The 22,917-nt window shown below is 37.4% G+C and overlaps 1 protein-coding gene across 1 annotated transcript in view; it reads right to left on the reverse strand.

Annotated features, from left to right (window-relative positions):
* Positions 1–405: 405 nt before the first annotated feature.
* LOC127631904 (dehydrogenase/reductase SDR family member 11-like) overlaps positions 406–22,917 on the reverse strand; it is a 32,627-nt gene continuing 10,115 nt past the window's right edge. Inside the window, exons 2-7 of the mRNA XM_052110307.1 lie at positions 6,456–6,665; positions 4,720–4,814; positions 4,479–4,608; positions 1,938–2,030; positions 1,789–1,854; positions 406–1,280 (exon numbers count right to left, since the gene is read on the reverse strand). Coding sequence (XP_051966267.1) covers positions 1,239–1,280; positions 1,789–1,854; positions 1,938–2,030; positions 4,479–4,608; positions 4,720–4,814; positions 6,456–6,665 — 636 coding nt within the window. The 3' untranslated portion in view covers positions 406–1,238. The remainder of the gene's footprint in view (positions 1,281–1,788; positions 1,855–1,937; positions 2,031–4,478; positions 4,609–4,719; positions 4,815–6,455; positions 6,666–22,917) is intronic.

Raw genomic sequence — 22,917 nt, forward strand, 5'->3', positions numbered from 1 at the left:
TCTTGAGGAATCACCCTGGGATGCTTTTAAACAGTATTGAAGTTTCCATCTACGTTGGGCACTTATTAGCTGCTTTTCTTAATTATTCAGTCCAAGTCAAAAATTTCTAAAACTTTTTTTTTTTTAATAAAATTTTAGTTTTATAATTAACTAAATTAATATGTTGGCACAATTATATTTTTGTTAATTATTTTTCAAGTGTTTCAAACTTTTGACCGGTAGTGTGTATATATATATATATATATATATATATATATATATATATATATATATATATATATATATATATATATATATATATATATGTAGTGTGTGTGTGTATATAAATATACATTTCATCATTATTTTCACATTACATGACAATAGGGGAAGAAAATTGCTTAAAAACTGTTTAAATGTTTCATAAAAATCAAATCAGAATGAAAAATAACCAACAATCATCACCATGTTTATTCAGTAAGAATAGATTATTTCAAGTATTATTTCTTTCAAATACTCACTACAGTGTTTCCATACTATTTTGAAGCCAGTGTCAATCCTTTTCATTGGGGTTAAACGAGAAAACCAACATTTATTAGGTTCTTATATGATTTTCGGAGTGTGACGCGACCAAACCGTCTCTTCCATTATGAAATCATGTGCTTGGTTTTGTTTCCAAAACTCACAGCCAATGAGCTGTGTACAGTAGTTGCATCCATTCCATGGTAATTACAGTAAGATAATGATATCTACATATAAGTTAGAATAAAACAAATTAATCCAGTAATTAACATCATTATCGGTATTGAGCAACAGTGTTTTGAATTCACTCGCTCTCAAACAGATATGCAATCTGACCTACAAAAACAACAATTATGTGCAATCCATGGCATACTCATCTCCTATAAGTGGTCGCAGGTGACCACAGCAGACAGTAACACACAACTTTTCGGTTTGGTTCCAGTTTCTTTTTTTTCTTTGAAAAGGCTAAAAGTTTCCCCCTACATTTGCAACAGTAGATGACTGTTAATCTGTACATTTTTTATGGTTTTCATAGGTGATCTCAATTAGACTCGCTCCTTACAGCTCTTAAGCGCAGAGCGACCCGTCAGATCACCCCAAAAAGTGTCACATTCCTAGATTTGATCCAATCACAGTTCTTTAAAAATAGGTGTTATTCATATTGACCAGCAGGTGGCGCAGTCACTCATGTTTTGACTTGGCTCTCCTGATGCATGACTCCCTGCTCCATTCTGTTCCTATGACACTTGCTCTACTGGCCGCATCTGCACGTCACCGATCTATAGAGAGAGATGAAAAACAGATCATTCAATTTGTCAAATCGAATCCCACTGCAAATCACAGAGAGAACACATCGATCAGCACGGCATGGATATCTAATAGTGCTGTGATTCGATTGTTCTGCCTCCCATCTGTCTGAAGATCAGCATGACTAATAATTATCCCAGTCGATGATTGTAAAGTGTTTTATCTAACTCATAAGATAATATATCATAACTGCTTCCGAGAAGAAAGCAAAGCATGAGCCAAATTTTGTTACAATATATAGATCAGAGGTTTTCAAGCATTGCATGTGACATAATCGATTCAGCCTCCCCACACTCTAAACAACGTATTTATTTGTGTATGGCTATTCATACTTACGGTATTTCTAACTCATAATCAATGAATGCATTGATTCATTTATGCTCAAATGTTGGCATTCATCTCAGAACTAGCTTAAAACTCATTATTGAACAGGTGAGAATGGTACTGAGTGACCTATATAGTGTCTCTGAATGGACTTACCTGAACATGAGCAGGTGCACCGAGGACGTATGTGACGGCACTGGCGATGTCTTCTGCTTTCAAACACTGTTCAAGACAAACAATCATTATGAAGTTACGCAATAAAGAAATGGACATGTATGAAGACATCACACACAAGCTCGGTTTACCTTTATGCTTTCATAAACAGCGGCAGCTCTTTCTGGATCACTGTTGTGATGCCGGAAGGCAAATTCAGTTTCCACTATTCCAGGTGATATACACTACGGCAAAGGAGAACAGACAGGTAAACAAACAGAGCAATGCTTCATGTTTTATCAAGGTTGAGTGTCTGGAACGGTTATTAAATGGCTGCACAATTTCTTCTTTTATTTACACCTATGAGCATCATGTCTAATGCTCATAGGTGTAAATAAAAAATGTTTGTGGGTGTGGTTGGTCATTTTGGGTTATAAATAATAATTATAATATATACAGAATATCTATAGAGTGCATTCAGAAAGTATTCAGGCCCTTTCATTTTTTCCACATTTTATGTTGCTGCCTTATGCTAAAATGCTTTAAATAATTTTTTCCCCACATCAGTCTACACCCCATACCCCATAATGACAATTTTTATTTTTTTTATAACTTGGCAAATTTATTAAAAAGACAAAGCTGAAATATCACATTGACATAAGTATTCAGACCCTTAACGCAGTACTTAGTTGAAGAATCCGCGGCGATTAAGTCTTTTTGGGTATGATGAAGAAGACTCCTTAGTACGGTCTGGGAACATGATTAATTTTTAACACTTAATTTTTTTTATAATTAATCACACTGAATTTACATCTTAAAATGACAGCCTACATACGTGTATATATACAGGGTTGGAAAGAAAACATCCATTACTTTTTAAAAGTATTTCACAACAGATTACAGAATACATGCTGTAAAATATAATTTGTAACACACTCCGTTAGATTACTCGATACTTTGGATTACTTCTTCAGCACTGGCAGATTTTTTTCACCTGTTTTGACTATAAACAAGTAAATAAAGCAAGAAAATACACTTCACCTTAAAAATACATTCTCTGAAAAAAATCCTAAATATCTTATGCAGTTTTGCTAAATGTATCTTGTTTTAAGGATTATTAGATTTTTTGGAAGGAAAAACAATATTTAAATTCTCACTAAAAACACAATTTTTGCAGAACATTTTTGCTCTAATGTCAAAGATCTTACTAGAGAAAACGTTATGCTCCAATGTGAATTTTTGTCATAGAAACCGATGCAAGAAGTAGCATTTTAGCTTAGCATAAAGCTAACTGTTCACATGGTAATTTACACAAGGTTAACTATTTTTGCTGCTCCAAACTTGAACCCAACGACATCCTTTTCTGATCGTATGTGGATTCTGTTCATATAATGAGGCAGAAAATATATTATTTGTAGCTTTCGGTTTGATGTTAAAGGCTACATTGGTTAGCATTTCTAACACCATAAAAACATTGACAAGGCTTGTAATCGTGTATTTATTGGACTTGTGCTTCATGTGTTTTTTGTTAAGCTGTAGAAACATGATGTGGCTCCTCTATTAAGCTCCCAAGGGAAAGTTCCTTAATGATGTCATATCCTCTTTTGTCTCTCACAACTGTATGAATGTAACACATTATAAGAAAGTGTTTCACCGCTGTTCAAACGTTCCTCGGATCGCATCATTTATATGGATACATGTTTTCCAACAGTCTAAATATTAAATAAAACAAATGACAGTAAAATACAAAGTAATCTATTCAGTAATCAAAATACTTTTTTTAAAGTAACTATTCAGATTACCAACTATTTAAATACTGTTACTAATATTTCATATTTTAAATACGTAAGCTTAAATGTCTGTGGTGTTATCCAACAGATCATGAAACATTTTCTCAATTGGTTTGTACCCAGTTAACTTATATTATGGCACTTTTTCGCTGCACGTCAATTCAGGGCACTCTCCCGCCCATTGCTCGGCGGTTTAGATAGCGTCCATTTGGTCGAACCACTTCCACGTTTCCTTGATGGTTCTATAGTCACTTTTATGTTTTCTTTTTTAACTTTTCCCTACACTGTTGGTAGGTCCGGTGGTAGCCATGTGCGGCCAACAGCTGAGACACTTCCTGAAAGACTTTTTCGTTTCGCTCGTTGCTAACGAGAGGAACGTCTGCACCTCGTTTATTGACCACAGCGTGGTTTTGTGCACAGCCATTTCTTTTTACAATTTGAAAGCCGTGTGGAAAAATTATACTGCTATTGTTGTAGCTAACTTTAAAAATAGCGGGCTGATGTCCCGTGTCGAAAATCCAGTGACGCTGGTAGTGACGATTCTCCCTGACCAATCAGCGATCTGCAGGGTTTTGACCTCACATTTAGTATCGGCTCGGCTTGCTTGGAACCTCGACCGAGGTGATACTAAAAAAGTACCAGGTACAACCCACAGTGGAAAACAGTGGTTCGGTGTGAACAGCTCCTAACTTGTCAATTCATGCATGAGTGAGAGCATGTACGTAAAACAATATTGGTAGGCTTGTTTATTTTTTCATTCATTCCAAACCCAACCCGAAGTCTTACTTGAAAACTGACCCGAACCCGGTCCGAAACCTGTCGGATTCTTGGGTCCCGTCGGGCCCGGGTCTTGTTGCAGACCTCTAACTTATATTAGGAATGGATGTGTGTGTATGGTCTCACTGTGGCTCTAATATGCGTTTTGGCTTCCCGTAGCTCTTGTCTCAGCCCCTCTGTCAGTGCGGTCACAGCATATTTAGTGGCACAGTAAAAGTGTTCGTCAGCACTGGGCACCATCCTGTGTCCCCCCATACTGCAGAAAGAAGAGTGACAACAGCAGGACTGGAGGATCTCACCATCATTATGAGCACATTTCTGCTGTTAAATCCTAATGTTTAAGGTTCAACCGTACAGTAAAGTATACCTGTTAATATTGATGATGTGTCCATCATCCACGTTCCTCTCCTTCATGGACTGGTAGGCCTCACGTGTGCAGATGGCGAGAGCGAGTATGTTCACCTGCACACAAAGACATATGGTAAGTTAGTCAATGATAAAGATACAACCATTAAACATGTGCACACATCTGAAACTCATGCAGACATTTCAGCCCGATAATAAAACAAAATAAGGTGTTCTGAGTGGTTGCTATACTTTTGATATTGTGTTCTAGATGGCTGCTATGCAATTGATAGGGTTTTCTTGGTGGTTGCTATGCATTTAATAAGGTGTTATGTGTGGTAGCTATGTGGTTGATAGCATGCTCTGGGTGGATGCTATGTGATTGATTAGTGTTCTGGGTCGTTGTTGTATGTTTAATAGGGTATTCTGGGTGGTTGCTATACAGTTGAAAGTGTCTTTTGTGTGGTTGCTATGTGGTTGATCAGGTGATCTGGGTGGTTGCTATGCAGTTGATATTGTGTTATTGGTGGTTGCTATGTAGCTGATAGGGCATTTTGTGTGGTTGTTATGCAGTTGATTGGGTGTTCTGGGTGGTTGTTATGCGGTTGATATGGTCTTTTGGGTGGTTGCTTTGCAGCTGATATGGTGTTCCGGGTGGTTTCCACGCAGTTGATAGGGTGCTTTGGATGGGTGCTATGCAGTTGATAGGGTGTTCTGGGTGGTTGCTATGCGGTTGATTGGGTGATCTGGGTGGTTGCTATGCGGTTGATTGGGTGTTCTTAGTGGTTGCAATGGGGTTGATAAGGTGTTCTTAGTGGTTGCTATGCTGTTGATATTGTGCTCTTGGTGGTTGCTCTGCGGTTGATCAGGCATTCTGGGTGGTTGCCATGCAGCTGATATGGTGTTCCGGGTAGTTTCCACGCAGTTGATAGGGTGCTTTGGATGGGTGCTATGCAGTTGATAGGGTGTTCTGGGTGGTTGCTATGCGGTTGATTGGGTGATCTGGGTGGTTGCTATGTGGTTGATCAGGTGTTCTGGATGGTTGCTATGCAACTGATAAAGTTTTCTTGGTGGTAGCTATGTATGTGGTTGATAGGGTGCTCTGTGTGGTTGCTATGTGGCCTTTTGTGTGTCATGAGTGGTTGATCGGGTGTTCTGTGTGGTTTCTATGCAGTTTATTGGGTGTTCTGGGCTGTTGCTATGCAGTTAATTGGGTGTTTTGGGCAGTTGCTATGCAGTTAATAAGGTGTTCTGGGCAGTTGCTGTGCATTTAATAGGGTGTTCTGGGTGGATGCTATGCTGCTGACAGTGTCTTCTGAGTGGTTGCTATAGGGTATATAAGGTGTTCTGTGGTTGATATGGCATTCTAGGCAGTTGCTGTGCAGTTGCTATGCAGTTGATAGGGTTTTCTAGGTGGTAACTATGCGTTTAATATGGTGTTCTGGGTGGTTGCTAGGTGGTTGTTTACCACAATTACCATTTTGATGTTCTAGAATGATATTCTGGTTTATAGATATTGCTCGTGTTCCTTCTTCAGTGCAAGTTTATGAGATTTTTCACATGCTTTATTGTCCGCCAGGTGAAAATCATAAGTCTGTAATAGTATTCAACAAGCCGCAGTACTTGAGGTGTAAATAATTTCTGTATGAATGAGTTACACACTGAAGTTTAATAATTACTGTTAGTGATTTGAACTCCAAGTAAACTTATAAGAGCAATAGTAAAAGCGTTCCTTGTTATGAAGTGTGTTTAACTCACATCAATCATATTCCTCCATCCATCTGTCTTTCCGCTGAGCAGAGTTTCGTTGTGCGCCAGTCCTGCATTGTTGATGCACACGTCCACTCCCTGATGTAAAGTCTTAATGGCCGAGAACATGGACAGAATCTCCTCCTCATTACACAGATCACATTTATACGGGATCAAAGTGCCGCTGTATCCCGCGCTCTGACACTCTGCGGCCAACTTCTGTTCGGAGAGAAGACAAGAGCGTTGTTTGAATTAGGTCAATCATAAACTCCTCTGAATCACGTGACAAGAGTGCCTGAGAAAATAGTACCTAGCTTTTTAAAAGCTTTTTAACAAGAAGAAAACAGCTTGAAATGCATCATTTCTTCAACTACAAACTCTTCAGACATGTTTGGTGTGCAGATGTGTTGTGTTCTCTTGGTACGATCCTTGTGGCGGACCGGTTTTTAGAAAAAGAAAAACGGGTTTTTGCTTGAACGCCCAATGTCGCGAAGAGGCTGCATGAACTGTCGTGGCCTATCCTGAACGCAGCACAGGAGATCAACGGTCAGTGAACATTTTCACTCAATAATACATTCGATTAAAATGTATTTCTCACCAAATCTCATCTTATGCTTTCATAACAATCATGAGTCTCATGAATAATTAATTAGACTTCTGAATGATACTTTTGTGTTCTTTTGAAGCTTGAAGAGGTGTCACCATAAACTGCCATTGTATGACATCACTGAGCACAACATTTACTCACAATTTCTCCCTTTGTGTTCAGAAAAAGAAAGAAAGTCATACAGGGTTATAACAACACAGGGGTGAGGGAACTATGACTGAATTTCATTTTTGGGTGAACTATCCCTTTAAGGGCAAAATCTAAATCAGCCCTACCCACTGCTGATGATGTCACGGAGTAGACAGAAACAATAGATTTAGAGCTTAATGAACAGACAGTGAAAGTGATGATGGGTTTATGAAGGCCAGGTGAGGTGTCCAGATTTTGTTAGAGTGGCACACACACACACACACACACACACACACACACACACACACAGTCTGTGTATGAAAGACTGAATCCAGACAGACAGGAAGAGCCACCGGCTCAGTGTGACACTGTGTTTGACTCATCTAGCTCTCAGTCTCTCTTCATCTCTTTTGCACTCATTTTGACCCCTATGTGTCTCTCTGCGTCACTCTTTTCCTCTGTTAAAGGAACAGTTCACCCAAAAATTGTAAAGTCATTAAAAGTTGTGAAATGGTGTACTAAACTCTGTGATGTCATTTGTCGGAAAGGCTTTTGGTCCCGTGTATACCTCGTTATCGAAGGAGGCTAGTTATTTTATCATAAGTACCACAGAAGTATGTCAGTCAAGCAAGTTTGGAACAACATTAGGGTGAGTAAATGATGACAGAATTTTCTTATTTTTCTATCCCTTAAAACTGGGATTTTAACATCCCAAATAAATACACACATAAGCCTTCATTTACAATATTTGGGAAGATAATAAAAAAGTAAATACATTAATTTCAGATAAAGATGGATATCAAGTATGGAGAGAGCACGGAGCTATAATCCCAAATGAGTTGACCGAGGACGCAGCTGATTGGTTCACTTTTTAGGGATTTAGTTGAGCTTTTGATTGGCTCGTGCCCAGACTGAGAGGCAGTCTAGGACACCAGAAAGATGATGCCAGAGAGAAGAGAGGGTTTGGCACTTTGTGTGTGTGTGTGTAATACTGGCAACCTTCATTGCCAGTTCAGAACACAAAAAGCTTTTTTGGTGCCACAGCCAAACAATCGACAAAGCCCAAGGATGTACTTTGTACACCAACACCCTAATGATTTATTATACACGCTAATGACTTAATGACTCAATTACATAATACCACTCTAACATGTAATATAAAATTATGTTGACATATTAATATACTCACACCCAGTGCTTGTCTGTGGCTCTGGGCTGGGAAACTGAAAACATGAGTGAATAAATGGGTGCATGACACGAGCATGAATGAACATGCATAATCAAATTGCTCTTGTATACTGAGAGAAGTATTTAACATTAACTATAAAATTAATAATAAAATAAATATGTTAGTATATATATATGTATATATATATATATATATATATATATATATATATATATATATATATATATATAAATAAATCTTAATCATATACTTTAAATAAAAATAAATGCATTTTTTAAAATGTTTTTATATCTAGAAAATTAACAATATTTACAAAAAACAATAACAAAATAAATATAATAAAAATATATTTATCTTAATTTAATATGGATAAAATAAATTACAGATTTGTATTTAAAAATGTTATATCTAGAAAAGTAATTAATAATATCTAAAAATAATAATAACAATAATAATAAAATAAATATAATAACAAATATCTTAATTACAAATTTTATTTAAAAATGTTTCCTTATCTAGAAAATTGTCCTTAAATATAATACAAAATATATTTATATTAATAATATAATATGGAAAAAAATCAATTACAAATGTTTTTTTTAATATATATATATATATATAATTATATCTCGGAAAGTAATTAACAATAACTATAAAATAATGAAATAAATACACTGATCTATATCATATATATATATATATTGAGCAGTGAATAAATATGATAATAAAAAATAAGAAATACTGATCTTAATCATAATATGAATAAATTAAAAATTGTTTATTTTAAAATGTTCTAATATCTACAAAATTAATAAAAAAAAATATGATAACAAAAATACATTTATCTTAATACATAAACAAATAACACATTATATTTAAAAAAATTATAATATCTAGAAAATTTATAAACAATATCTATAAAAATAATACAAATCTATGATAACAAAAATATATGTATTTATCTTAATCATATAATATGGATAAAATAAATAAATAAAAAATATTTAAAAACTTTATCATATCTATAAAATCAATAAACAATATCTATAAAAATAAGAATAAAATAAATATAAACCATATATTCATCTTCATCATATAATATGAATATGAAAATGTAAAATGTTGAAATATCTACAAAATTAATAAAAAATATCTATAAAAAAAAAATATGATAAAAATATAAGATTTACCTTAATCATATAATATCCATTCATTCTATTCAGTTAAATAAAATACTCTAATAAAACCAGAAAACACCCTATTTCATATAAGTATAAATCAAATGTATGTTATGTTGCCACCATATTTAACCCTTACGAAAATTAACAATGGTTTTACTGTAACAACATATATATACACACACACACACACACACACATTATATACATATACATATGTATATGTATATGTATATGTATATGTATATGTATATGTATATGTGTATGTATATGTGTATGTATATGTGTATGTGTATGTATATGTGTATGTATATGTATATGTGTATGTATATGTATATGTATATGTATATGTATATGTATATGTATATGTATATGTATATGTATATGTATATGTATATGTATATGTATATGCAGTATGTATGTATGTATATGTATATGTATATGTGTATGTATATGTATATGTATATGTATATGTATGTATATGTATATACATCTATTATAAATATATATTTTATCTCATATATTTTAGAGCGGACTGGGCATTGTATATATTGCTTTCCATGACTTTTCCAAGGCTGGAAATCCCAATTTTAAAATTCCCTGATATTTCCAGGTTTTCCATGATCGTTGGAACCCTGATTTGATCGTGTTGGCTGAGTTCAGAATGGCACACTACACTTCATCCTTATCTATATATTACAGATATTGTATTATGACTGTATGTATGCACACTTGGGAGGAAGTGTGTTTAATCAGAGCGTTAAAAAAGACAACTCACACAGAGACTGCTGATTAGACACACACACACACACACACACACACACACACACACACACACACACACACACACACACACACCTCTCCCCATGTGATAGATTGCAGCTGTCTAAAGGTTGGGTGGAATCGTTAATCAGAGCGATAAATATCTGACTCATTAAAACGACTTGAGCTCAGCAGATGAGATCGGGGTCATTAGTGATCGATTAGTACCGTAATCTGTCCTGAGACCCGATGATTTAGTTAATGTGATTATTACAACAGAAGTGTGTATCGGGCTGGACCGCGCCAAACGAGACCACTTACTGAGCTGTTAAACTGAAGGCCATCCAGAGAATCGATCAAATGAATTGAGAGGAGAGGAGAAGGTGTGGTCAGGATACATGTTGTGTAACACACCTGCACTAACCTGTATGGTCAGATTTTATAAACCGGCCCTGATTGACACAGATCTCTGCTGCAGTTTACTACAAATAAACACTGAGAGGACAAACCACAGGAGAATAATACAATCTGTGTGTAGGAGAGAGACAAAAGAAAATATACTGTATATATTACCTGTTTTGGACACGCTTATGTAGAACAAAGGTCAAACAAAAATCCATTATTTAATTAATTCTGAATTAGCATGGTAAAAAATGCAAAGTATATATATACACACACACAGTATATGTATAACTATGAACTATTTTGAAGTATTTACATTGATATGAAGAACAAGTGCTGAAATGGTACTGTCTCTTTAAGAGCATCAGTTCATCGAATGTGTCATGAGTTGGGTTTCCATCCATGTATTGTTATGCACATTTTGAGATATTGCTGTATGGAAACACTAAGATGCAAATAAATCACCCAAATGTGAATAAAAATCTTTTTTTTTGTTTTCATGCACATAAACTCTGATGGAAACACATTTATCAAATATATCTGATAAATTAATTTTAGCTAAGTCGCCCAGCCCTAATACAAAGGTTACATTTGAAGAAATAAGTACATGTGTTTATTTTTGTGCAAAATAAACAAAAACAAAAATCAATAATACTAAAAGAGTTAAATCTCTACGAATTCTTAATAACAACTAATGAAATACCCCAGTATGTTCTGCAACCTTAGTAAAATATGCATTAAAGGGAGGATAAAAATATGGATGAATATTGTCAATGATGAATGATTTAGGTACAGCAAATCTCCACGTGATTGTTTTTATTTCACCTCTAGAGGCCGCTGTTATACTGCAGAACCAACGGGAATATCGGCACTGATTTATCGGTAAAACCGATATATCGGTCTACATCTACTGTTACCATAGTAATTCCTGGTACTTTAAAGAATAACACTGAATTGCCGTGCCACCGTGCCTAAAAGAAAAATGTAGAATTATACCACGAAAACGTCGTTTTATGACACAAACCTCATAAATGCCACTAAATGCAAGTCTGACAAGCTTTATCGCTATTCTTAATCATCAGTACAATTGAACTCTACATTAAGCCTAACACAAAGGAAGTCCAGAGTTTCCCACTGGTAAATACGACATCCTATAATTTATGTCGAGGTTTCTAATAAAGTTACTAACTGGCCAATAGCCTTTTTATTTTACTCACTAAAATATTTACTTGCATTTAGCACTTGATGAGTGTTAATGTTGTATTCTGTATGTGTGTGTGTGTTGACAGGAGGGCACAGCGCAGCATTATTTCTGTGCAAACATTACTCAATTAAATGTGCCACTCTTAAAGTACCTGACACTGCAGAGGCGGCATAGAGTTTTGTGTGTGTGTGTATGTGTTTGTATGTGATTGTGTGCGTGTGCGTGTTTGTATGTGTTTGTGCGTGTATTTGTATGTGTGTGCGTGTTTGTGTGCGTGTATGTGTGCGCGTGTTTGTGTGCATGTATGTGTGTGTTTGTGTGCGTGTATGTATGTGTGTGTTTGTATGTGTTTGTGTGTAAGTGTGTGTTTGTTTGTGTGTGTGCGCGTTTGTGTGCATGTATGTGTTTGTGTATGTGTGTTTTTGTGTGTGTGTGTGTGTTTGTATTTGTGTGCGTTTTTGTGTGTGTGTTTGTGTGCGTGTATGTATGTGTTTGTGTATGTGTGTGTGAGTGTTTGTGTGTGTGTTTGTGCGTGTTTGTGTCTGTGTGTATTTGTGTGTGTGTATGTGTGTTTGTGTGCGTGTGTGTGTGTTTGTGTGCGTGTGTGTTTGTGTATGTGTGTGTGTGTGTGTTTAAGGGAAAGCATCCCATTTCATTTAGGCGGCAAAATCTGGAAGCATCCAGCTTTGTGTTTTTATGCGACTTTATTACACAGTAGCAAGACAAAATAAATGAACCCTTTGGAATTACCTGCATTTATGTATAAATTTGTCTTATGATCTGGTTTGATATTAATCTTCATCTTACAAAAGTTACAATAATGAACGAGCACAATCAGTTTGAACTAATATATCATAAATGATTGTATTGTTCTTGTACATATTGAATACATCATTCAAACATTCACAGTGCAGGTTGGAAAAAGTATGTGAACCCCTAACTAATGATGTCAACCAAAGCTAATTAGAGTCAGGAGTTGGCAAACCTGGCATCCAATTAATTAAATGAAATTGGAGGTGTGTGTTAGAGCTACTTTGAATTATAAAAACAACTATAAACATTTTCAGTTTGCTATTCACAAGAAGCATCTGCTGAAGTGGACCATGCCTCACAAAAAAAGATCTCAGAAGACTTACGAACAAGGATTTGCTTTGCATAAAGCTGGAAAGGGTTACAAAATTGTCTTGAAGAGCTTAAATATTCATCTGTCCACAGTTAGACAAACTGTCTATAAATGGAGATGATTTAGTACTATAGGTACTCTCACTAGAAGTGGCCGTCCAGCCAAGATGACTCAAAGGACACACCGCAGAATGTAAAAAAGAGGTATAATAGAGACCTAGAGTGACAGATAAAGACTTGAAGGAATCATTGAAACTGGTTAACATCTCTGTAAATGAGTCTACTATACAGAAAACATTAGGTGTTCTTGGCAGGACATCATGAAGGAAGCCACTGCTTTCCAACAAAAACATTGCTGTGTCTGAACTGAAGCAGTTCTGTAAGGAAAAATTATCCAAAATTCCTTCCAAACGTTGTGCGGGTCTAATCCGCAGCTACCGGAAATGCTCGGTTGAGGTTATTGCTGCCAAAGGAGTATCAAGTTAAGTCAAGGGTTCACTTACTTTTTCATCAGCACTGTGAGTGTTTAATGGGAAGTATTCAATAAAGACATGAAAGGTTCGTTTGAACCGTTCAATGTGAATTTGAGACATTACAGTTTCATTTCCTGTTACAGCATAATGTTCTGTAAAGCTGCTTTGATACAATGTGTTAATAATACTGGACTTTACTTGAATCTAGATGTTTTTTGGTTGTGGGAAAACACTGATAATAATGTACAATATCTACCAAATGAATAAAAGCAAATGCAAGTTAAGTGGTCTTAGGGTGTGTTCACTCTTGGCAGGTTTGGTTCGATTAAAACGAACTCTGGTGCGATTGCTCTGTTAGTGCGGTTTATTTGAACAAGTGTGAACGCTGTCATCCGAACCTTGGTGCGCACTAAACAAGGTCCGCTTCCAAATTAACTCTGGTACGGTTCGATTGATATATGAACGCAACATGGACCAAAGACGTCAAAACGGACCAAAAATAGGAAGTCATTTGCCTAATACTGACCTCAAGCATACCTGGTTCTTCTCATCATAGGAGCTATGTTGCCCATTGCAGTTCGGTACTGGTGTCGGACATTAAGAAATGATTAATTAATCATTAAGAAATGATTAATTCTTAAAATCCATTTTTGCAATGAGGTTCAGTGCTTAAGCCTCACAACCTACCAAGTAAAAGGCGATCTTTATAGTTCATAACCATGTAAAATGTTAAATGGTCTGCACTTATATAGCGCTATTTTTAACCTTAGAGGTTACCAAAGTGCTTTACACTGTGTACCATTCACACACACACACACACACACACACACACACACACACACACACACACACACACACACACACACCAATGGCGGCAGAGCTGCCATACAAGGCGCTAGCCTGCCATTGGGAGCAACTTGTGTTTCAGTGTCTTGCCCAAGGACACTTCGGCATGTGGAGTCATGTGGGCCGGGAATTGAACCACCAACCCTGCGGTTGGCAGCCAACCCGCTCTACCACCTGAGCCACAGCCGCCCACACATTCAATGCTTATCAGTCTCTACAGGCTAGTTGAGATGGATACGGGCAACGGGAACAGAGAAATATACAGTTAGCATGCAGCTTTCGGCCCACTACAACAGTGATAGTAATAGAATGACAGCGTGATCGCACAGCACGTCTCTAGACAGTCGGACCACTGATGGATGAAACCATCTGACCACACAATGTGGGTTTCATTAAAGCTGAGTTTAATCACAGATTACACCATATAAGACCTTTAAGCATATTTTGTCATATGACACACTCGTACGCCGTGAACGGTTTGCGAATGAAACAAGAATAAGTCTTGTTAGGGAAGGTAATCGCATTTGATTTATTGCAGCGTTGTTTCTTTCTGTCTCTCTCCCCTCCCTCACTGGTTCTGTGTGCACTCGATGAACCTGTGCTCGTCCACGGCTGCTCAGTGACTGTGATGTCATTGAATTTGCAGAGAAAGGGCCATCAGGGGTCGCGCGGTGGGCTTTTGTAGATGCAGCAAGATCCTCGGAGGCCCTTCAGATTAACTCTCATATGTCCGGCCTCCTTTAAGCGGATATGAAGGACATATTGCTCATTTCTGCAAGAATATTACAAAAGTGTATCCTGGGGGTGGAGAAACACACACACACACACACACACACACGTACATATACATGTATACACACACATACACACAACAACTAGGAGACAATACACAGAATGTGGGTTCATGTTTGGTGACTATAGCTCCATCATTAAACCTAGTAAGCTGCCTACCTAGAAAGAATTTGAATACATCACAGGTGCTCAAGAAATGCAGGCCTTAAATTATGCTGCCCTCAAAGATAGAAATAGAAATCGCAAAATGACATAGTGTGATTATCAAACCTGTGATTTGATTAAATAAATAAATTAGCGTGCATGCGCTGCTCGCTGCGTTAACTGTATGTGCGCAGCTCTGTTCTCTACCGAATTTAACGGACTGAATCCAGTGGTTTAATCCATGTCTTCAGCAGCAAAATGAGAGGTGTGGGTGAGAAACCCAAAGTTATTTTATGCCTACTATGCCCAGTAATTGGCGATATGCATGGAGAATGTGAATTGCCCCAAAAAAAAAACTTTTAGGAAAGAAGTTTAGGAGCTTAGGAAAGCTGTTTGAAAGTGCAGATTTATATTAAAAAGTCATACACATCTGGGATGGCATGAGGGTGAGTAAATGATGAGAGATTTTACATTTTTGGGTGAACTATTCCTTTAATTTTGTCTTTAATATTCCTTATTAAACAAATAGTTCAGTCTACCGTATATTTGTGTGTAATATTAGGCTGGGTAAAAATATAATTATCCGGTTAATTGTGAAATGTGCTATATGACTAAAAATGCCTGTTACCAAAAATAACATAAATATAAAAAAATATTTTAATCACACATAGCACTGATGCACTAAAGAAAAGCACTTCTGTGAGACGCTCGCTGAACTGCCACTATTCTTAAAGAGACAACACAGATTTAGCACTTGTTCTACATATCAATGTAAATACTTGTAAATAGCACAAATATGCATGTAAACAATAAACATGATATATGTGTGTGTGTGTGTGTGTGTGTGTGTGTGTGTGTGTGTGTGATACAGTATGAGATTTTATTGATGGTATTTGTACATTTTTAAAACGCAATGAAAGTGACGAAAGATTTAAAAAATAACACATAATATTGTAATATATTGCATAATATTTTCAGAACCTCGAGACCTCCGCGTGAGTCGTGACTGCTGTGTTCGTTTTCCGTTTCCCTTTTTGATTTGTAACTAGTATCACCAAATAGACAAGCAAAAAAAAAAAAAAAATGATGTCCACATATGTGGACAGGGAGACTGCATTTTGACATTTTTAATAACACCGAGCAATAGAAAGTCAGATTTTCTTCAGCAGATTGTTTATTATGTGTGGATTATTCATGTTTTTGCGACATTACAGACATTACATCATAAATTATCATAATTAATTCTGATTCAAAGTAATGTCCAGCATCGTCCAATCACAGCCAACCATGTTCAAATAACGTGATCCATTATAAATGTTGAATCTATGTACTGATTATCATCGTCCCATGTGTGTCAAACATGTTGAGTGACCCAAACATCATCTGCAGCCTGAAACTGAACTTTTGATCAGATTTTAGGAGTGAACGCACTTAGAGAGCAATAGGATGCTCACTTGCTCCCTATTTAGTGAATGACTTAACCTCCAGTGTGCTGTCTGTCTGCACTGATCTCAGAACAGTTATAGGAGAGCTATAGGATGCTCCCTTGCTCCCTATTTAGTGCATGACTTAACCTCCAGTGTGCTGTCTGTCTGCACTGGTCTCAGAACAGTTTTAAATGTACCTAAGGCCAGTTAAATCCTCTGAAAGTTAAATTTTTCAGCTTTTGGATGAACCCATTTATACTCTAAGTGAAAATGCACAGTAAATATAGGAATGCATTTACTAATATTAATGAATAGAATTGTATTGTATAGTGATAAAAAAATTATATAACAAAATATATATTAAAATGAACCAAAATGACCCACAGATGTATTTAGAGTTGAAAGTTAGTTATAACGTGTTTTTTCAACTTTTAAGGAAATGTGGTGCCAGTGTACACATACGTGGACATCATGTTTATAAGCGTGCTGACGCACGAAAAATGAATGTATTTTTAAAAGCGGCATATCAAACGAAACTAGAGACTCTCCTCTTTACAACCAGGTTCCTGCTTTTACAAACAAGTTTTAATGAAAAACAAATCTTACCAGAGGCACTTTTGTTGGCGCTGAGTCCGTAGGATCGCTTCACGGAAATCGACAGCATGTTGTTGTGTCACATGACTCTGTGCGGCAAAAGTTTAAAGCTTTAAATGATAGTCTAGAGTCTTGTGAACAATATCCAGTCTTTTCTTTTTTCATTTAAATTATGCGTTGCATATAGCGAAGCCACAATACAACACAAATGTGGACGTGGGGTCGCACAAGGTTTATGTACCAAGTTAGATGTCCCCCATTTCTAATAAACCGCATTAGCTGCGAGATCATTTATTTATATGTAAGCAAAATAAACATAAATTAAAATAAATATAACTGAACTTTACACAAATGAATCACAATCGCAAAGAATCGGATCGAATCGAGAGCTTTTAAATTGTTAAGGGGTCATATAATGGTACATGCACTTTTTCAAGTTGATTGTACTGATATGTGTGTTGGCTGTGCCTGTACACAACCATCCTATTATGATAAAAATCCATCCAGTGTTTTTGTTTTAATCTCCTTATATATTTTCCCCTGCCTCAAATCGAGCCGTTTGACCGTGTGATGTCACACGGTCGGACGCCCCTCCCAGGATTGTTGATTGACAGCAGTGTTTCAACACAGACCCGCCCTCGCTCGTGAGCGAGCTGTCAATCATAGTCCATCATCATTGTTGATACACTGGAGCAGAATGGCGCCTAAGCGATTGTGGTGTTCTGTTCTTCGGTGTAATAACGAACACAGGAGTCATTTTGATGTTCCTAAATCTGAACCGCTGAAGACGCAGTGGCTGAGTTTTGTTTACGATGGGAATATTCCCCACGAGCAACGTCAGTGCGTTCATGTTTGCGCGAATCATTTTTCACCAGACTGCTTTATAAACGAGGGTCAGTATAAAGCTGGTTTTGCTAAGAAGCTGCTGCTGAAAAAAGATTCGGTACCAACTATTTATATTCCCTCTGCACCTCCAGAAGAAGTAAGTGTAACGTTTTATTAACCTTTATATTAATCTTTGCAAATCGCTAACCCTAACGGAGGGGCGGGGTGACCAAAGCTCATTATCATTTAAAGTCATATGCACTGAAACGGCGTGCTGAAAACAGAGCTGTTTCTGAGCAGGTAAAATTAGTGTTTTCTTAAAATACTAATGAGAATTTTTAATAAAAGTATATTACAAAGTTTTCATTTAGACCCTAAAGATTCATATTAACTTGTACAAAAATGGCATTATATGACCCCTTTAATAAATTGGGAAATCTGGATCAATCAATCACTGAAAACAGAGGTCATAGCTACCGTTCAGACTGACACGTTTCTGCGCTAAAAAAGCTTGATGCAGATGAACGAATATAACAGAACGCAGGTGTCTCGAGATGCGCTTTTAAAAACTGACATCTTTACATTGTCTAAAAACTGTTTTAGATGCTACATATAAAGCGAAACACATTGCAAGGGTCAAAGACGTCAGTCTAGTGCATGTTAACATAGAAAAAACAAGGGAGGTAAGAACACTTTTGGTGGAACTGCCCCTTATAAGGCAACAGACAGCAAGATAGCTCACTAGGTTTGAAGTGTCAACATGCATCGAATTCGTCCTTCAAACGTGTGAGCTTCTGAGGGACTTTAAGAGAGCTACCGGTCTGATATCTGCACAGCAAGCATTTTTAAAGTGATGAGTCGTATTGGAACTGGACCGAGATATGATCATTAAGCAGAATCAGATCTATCAAATTACACAGTGAGGAGCTGATGTACAGTGCATGTGTGAAAGAAATGGAGAGAGATGTTGAGTGCATGTATGTGTGACCTAGTTACACCTAGTAACAGACCCAGTGTTCACATTTATACAAACGAAATGTACATCTGACAAGGAGATTTCATGTAAGGAGAAATAACATGGGTCCATTTAAAAGGTGACTAGAGGTTTCTTATCAAATTTGGGTAACTGCATAGCTTTCGGATCAGTCTTCATGCCTTGAGCATGCCTATGATGCCTTATAATGTTGTCTAGGTAGTCAGCTCACTGGGTTTTGGAACAGCGCTAGAGAGGGAGTGCATGCAAGTGTGCATAGGTGTGATTGAAGTCACATCTTCAAAATAACCCATTTCAAAGCAGAGTGGGGAAAAAAACATTCTATTACTCAAACTGTGATGGGCGAACTGCCCAGCGCTTCACAAGAGAAGAAGAGAGAAATAAAAGCGAAAAGAGGAGTCTGGTCCATCTGAAGTCACCCCAGAGACGGGCTTAAACAAATACAATAAGCCGTCTGCCAAGACGACAGAATTCATTAGCTGCAGAGCCACCGGAAGATGAAAGAATGTGTGTGTGTGTGCGTGTGTGTGTAAAGGATGTTACTAGGCTTTTTAAAATCTGATGAAGGTCCTTTTACGAGAGCTGTGAAAGTTGGCGTCAAATCTGCCAACTGGGGTGGAGCTTATGGCTCTTTCACAGATCTAATGGAGGAAAGTTCCCTTTGGATTGAACTCACTGGCCCTATTTATAGGAATAATGAATAAAGAGTTTACCCCAGAACTACATTTCTGTCATTATTTATCACCTTAATGTCATTCCATCTGACCGCTTTCATTCTTTGGAACACAAAAGGAGATGTTGCGCAAATATGTCCTTGTTCTCGTTCCAATACGTGCAGAGACCGGGGGCTGTCAAGCTTCAAAACAATGACTAAACAAATGTCCATAATTTTAATGGTAAAAGAATGTTAAAGTAATGTAAAATATTATTAAAAAAACAATTAAGATGTACCACACCTGGAGTCGCTAGTTTGAATTCAGGGCGTGCTGAGTGACTCCAACCAGGTCTCCTAAGCAACCAAATTGGCCCGGTTGCTAGGGAGGTTAGAGTCACATGAGGTAACCTCCTCGTGGTCGCTATAATGTGGTTCTCGCTCTCGGTGGGGGCATGGCGAGTTGTGCGTGGATGCCGCGGAGAATAGCGCGAAGCCTCCACACGCGCTACATCTCCGCGGTAATGCGCTCAACAAGCCACATGATTAGATGCGCGGATTGACGGTCTCAGACACGGAGGCACCTGAGATTTGTCCTCCGCCACCCGGATTGAGGAGAGTCACTACGCCACCACGAGAACTAAGAGCGCATTGGGAATTGGGCACTTGTATAGGTGTTAAATGTCCCACATTATGCACCCAATCTTTCCGAATGTAAAAAAATATCGGCCAATTAATCGGTATCGGCAAAAATCCCTGATATTTCCTGTTTGTTTGGTTTTTTTTCATAATAAAGGAAACCTTGATAAAAATAATCCATATAACTTGTGTGCTATTTTAGCCTATTTTTAAGATTCCCGCATTTCAATTTAATAAGAAAATTCCTATAAATTGAATTTTTTTTTCTCCCCAATTTGTAACGCCCACTTCCCAACGTGCTCCAAGTCCTCGTGGTGGCGTAGTGACTCGCCTCAATCCGGGTGGCGGTGGACGAATCTCATTTACCTCCGTGTCTGAAAACGTCAATCCACGCATCTTATCACATGGCTTGTTGAGCACGTCACCGTGGAGACATTACGCTATTCTCCGCGGCATCCACGTACAACTCACCACGCGCCCCACTGAGAGTTAGAACCACATTATAGCGACCACGAGGAGGTTACCCCATGTGACTCTACCCTCCCTAGCAACCGGGCCAATTTGGTTGCTTAGGAGACCTGACTGGAGTCACTCAGAACGCCGTGGATTCAAACTCGCGACTCCAGGGGTGGTAGTCAGTGTCAATACTCGCTGAGCTACACAGGCCCCCAACAAAATATATATTAATACTAAATTCAATTTGATATAAAATTGCGTGAATTTTAAATAATTTTTTTAAAGGGTATATTTTGAAGTCATACAATAGTTTTGTGTGAGGAACATTTGATTTAGCTGAAAAATGTCTCTTCAAAAGTCAAATCTCATTGGCACTTCTTCATGTTCCAACTCGGTGTGTTGAGATGCATCAAACCTGAACGCTGTGTGAGAGAAAAGATGAGTGATTGATAGATATTGGGAATGAATAGGGTATTTCAGTATGTACGGTGAGCACAGAGAAGCAAACACATGTAAAGGGCGGACACTATGCAAAATGCAAATGAGACGCGGTGACATCACGAATATGTTAATGAGCGTATGACATCATTTATGTCACTTCTCGAGCAGTTTCCATTGAAACGAGTTGGCAACACTGCTTATTTTACAAGCAACATAATGTATACAAACTGGAACACAAGTGTAATGATCATTTCGCAGAATTGTGCTTTGAGGTATACAGCAGAGATTCACTCCTGACTTGAATAACAACATTACACCGCAACATTTCACACTTAGGCGAGCCAGCTATGGCATTCATGTGTGCCATTTGAACTGTGTGAAATGTCATTTGCACACCGTGGAATGTCTTGCAGGACTTATAATTGAGTATATTTAAAATTGGTCTCATTTTACAGACCATAGACATCCAGCCAATTTGGGATGGCATGCATATTCCTAGCAATGGACTAGAAACTCCTTGTCAGCTTTGTGATGATATGTTACTTTTTAATTAATTTATCAATGACAGATTTGTTTAACGTGCTTTTTCTACTGGACTGCAATTTTTTTCCTGGACATCTGAGGTATAACACTGGATTATGTAACCAAACAAGCTTAAGGGGAGAGATGATTGGGAGTTTGGGGCTATTTGGGGCTTACAGAAGCTGTAATAAAGGCAGGCATGAAACATTTGTCTTACAGAGATCATACTGCAAATATGATTCTTTTAAAAATCATTCAAACTGTGGTGTAAGGGCAACAAAATAAACGGTACCATCACATTGCCGAGAAAGAGAGCTTTCAATTGATATATGACTTGCCTATTTAAGGGTTTACTTTTGTAATCATACTCGTATTTCTACATCATCACCTCTAGGTGGCGCTCATTTGCGACGCTCATGTTTTGAAGGCTTTATTTTCTTATTTTATGTAACATAAATGCAAAAATGATGGCATAAGTTCATATTCTATGCTTTCCAACTGTAACACATATGAGTGATTTATGTATCCGGGGACTTTTACAATTTAAGCGTAAACTTGTTGCCCGCTTCTGACTTTGCCCACGGACCCGCAGGGTCCATAGAGTTTAAGGGGTTAAGTAAGGGGTTCTCCTTTTGTGTGACGCAGAAAAAAGTACCAAGGTTTTGGACATGAGAGCGAGTAAACAATTACAGTATTTTCATTTTGGGGGGAACTATCCCTTTCAATAAGAAAGCCCTTCAAAGTCCCATAAGCAACTTTGATCTCATGCTATTAAACATTTCAACAGTGCTGCCAAAGTTGTCTGAATATTCCAGCGGGCTGATTTCATTCATGATGTAAAGATCATGACACCAGTGGGCCTGCATGCATTGTGCCACGCACCACTTGTTTTCTAGGAATCAGCTGAGCTTGAAGGACAGACACACACTCAACCCCCATCCCCTATCATGTTTTCCATCCAAATGCTCAGTCTTTATCCCTCCACCACATCTTCAACCATCAGTCCATCTCCTCATGTCTCTGTCACTCATAGCTAACCCTCAGAGGTCTCTGATCACAACCCAACTGGATAC

Source organism: Xyrauchen texanus, chromosome 3, assembly GCF_025860055.1.
Source record: "Xyrauchen texanus isolate HMW12.3.18 chromosome 3, RBS_HiC_50CHRs, whole genome shotgun sequence".
Classification (NCBI taxonomy): Eukaryota; Metazoa; Chordata; class Actinopteri; order Cypriniformes; family Catostomidae; genus Xyrauchen; species Xyrauchen texanus.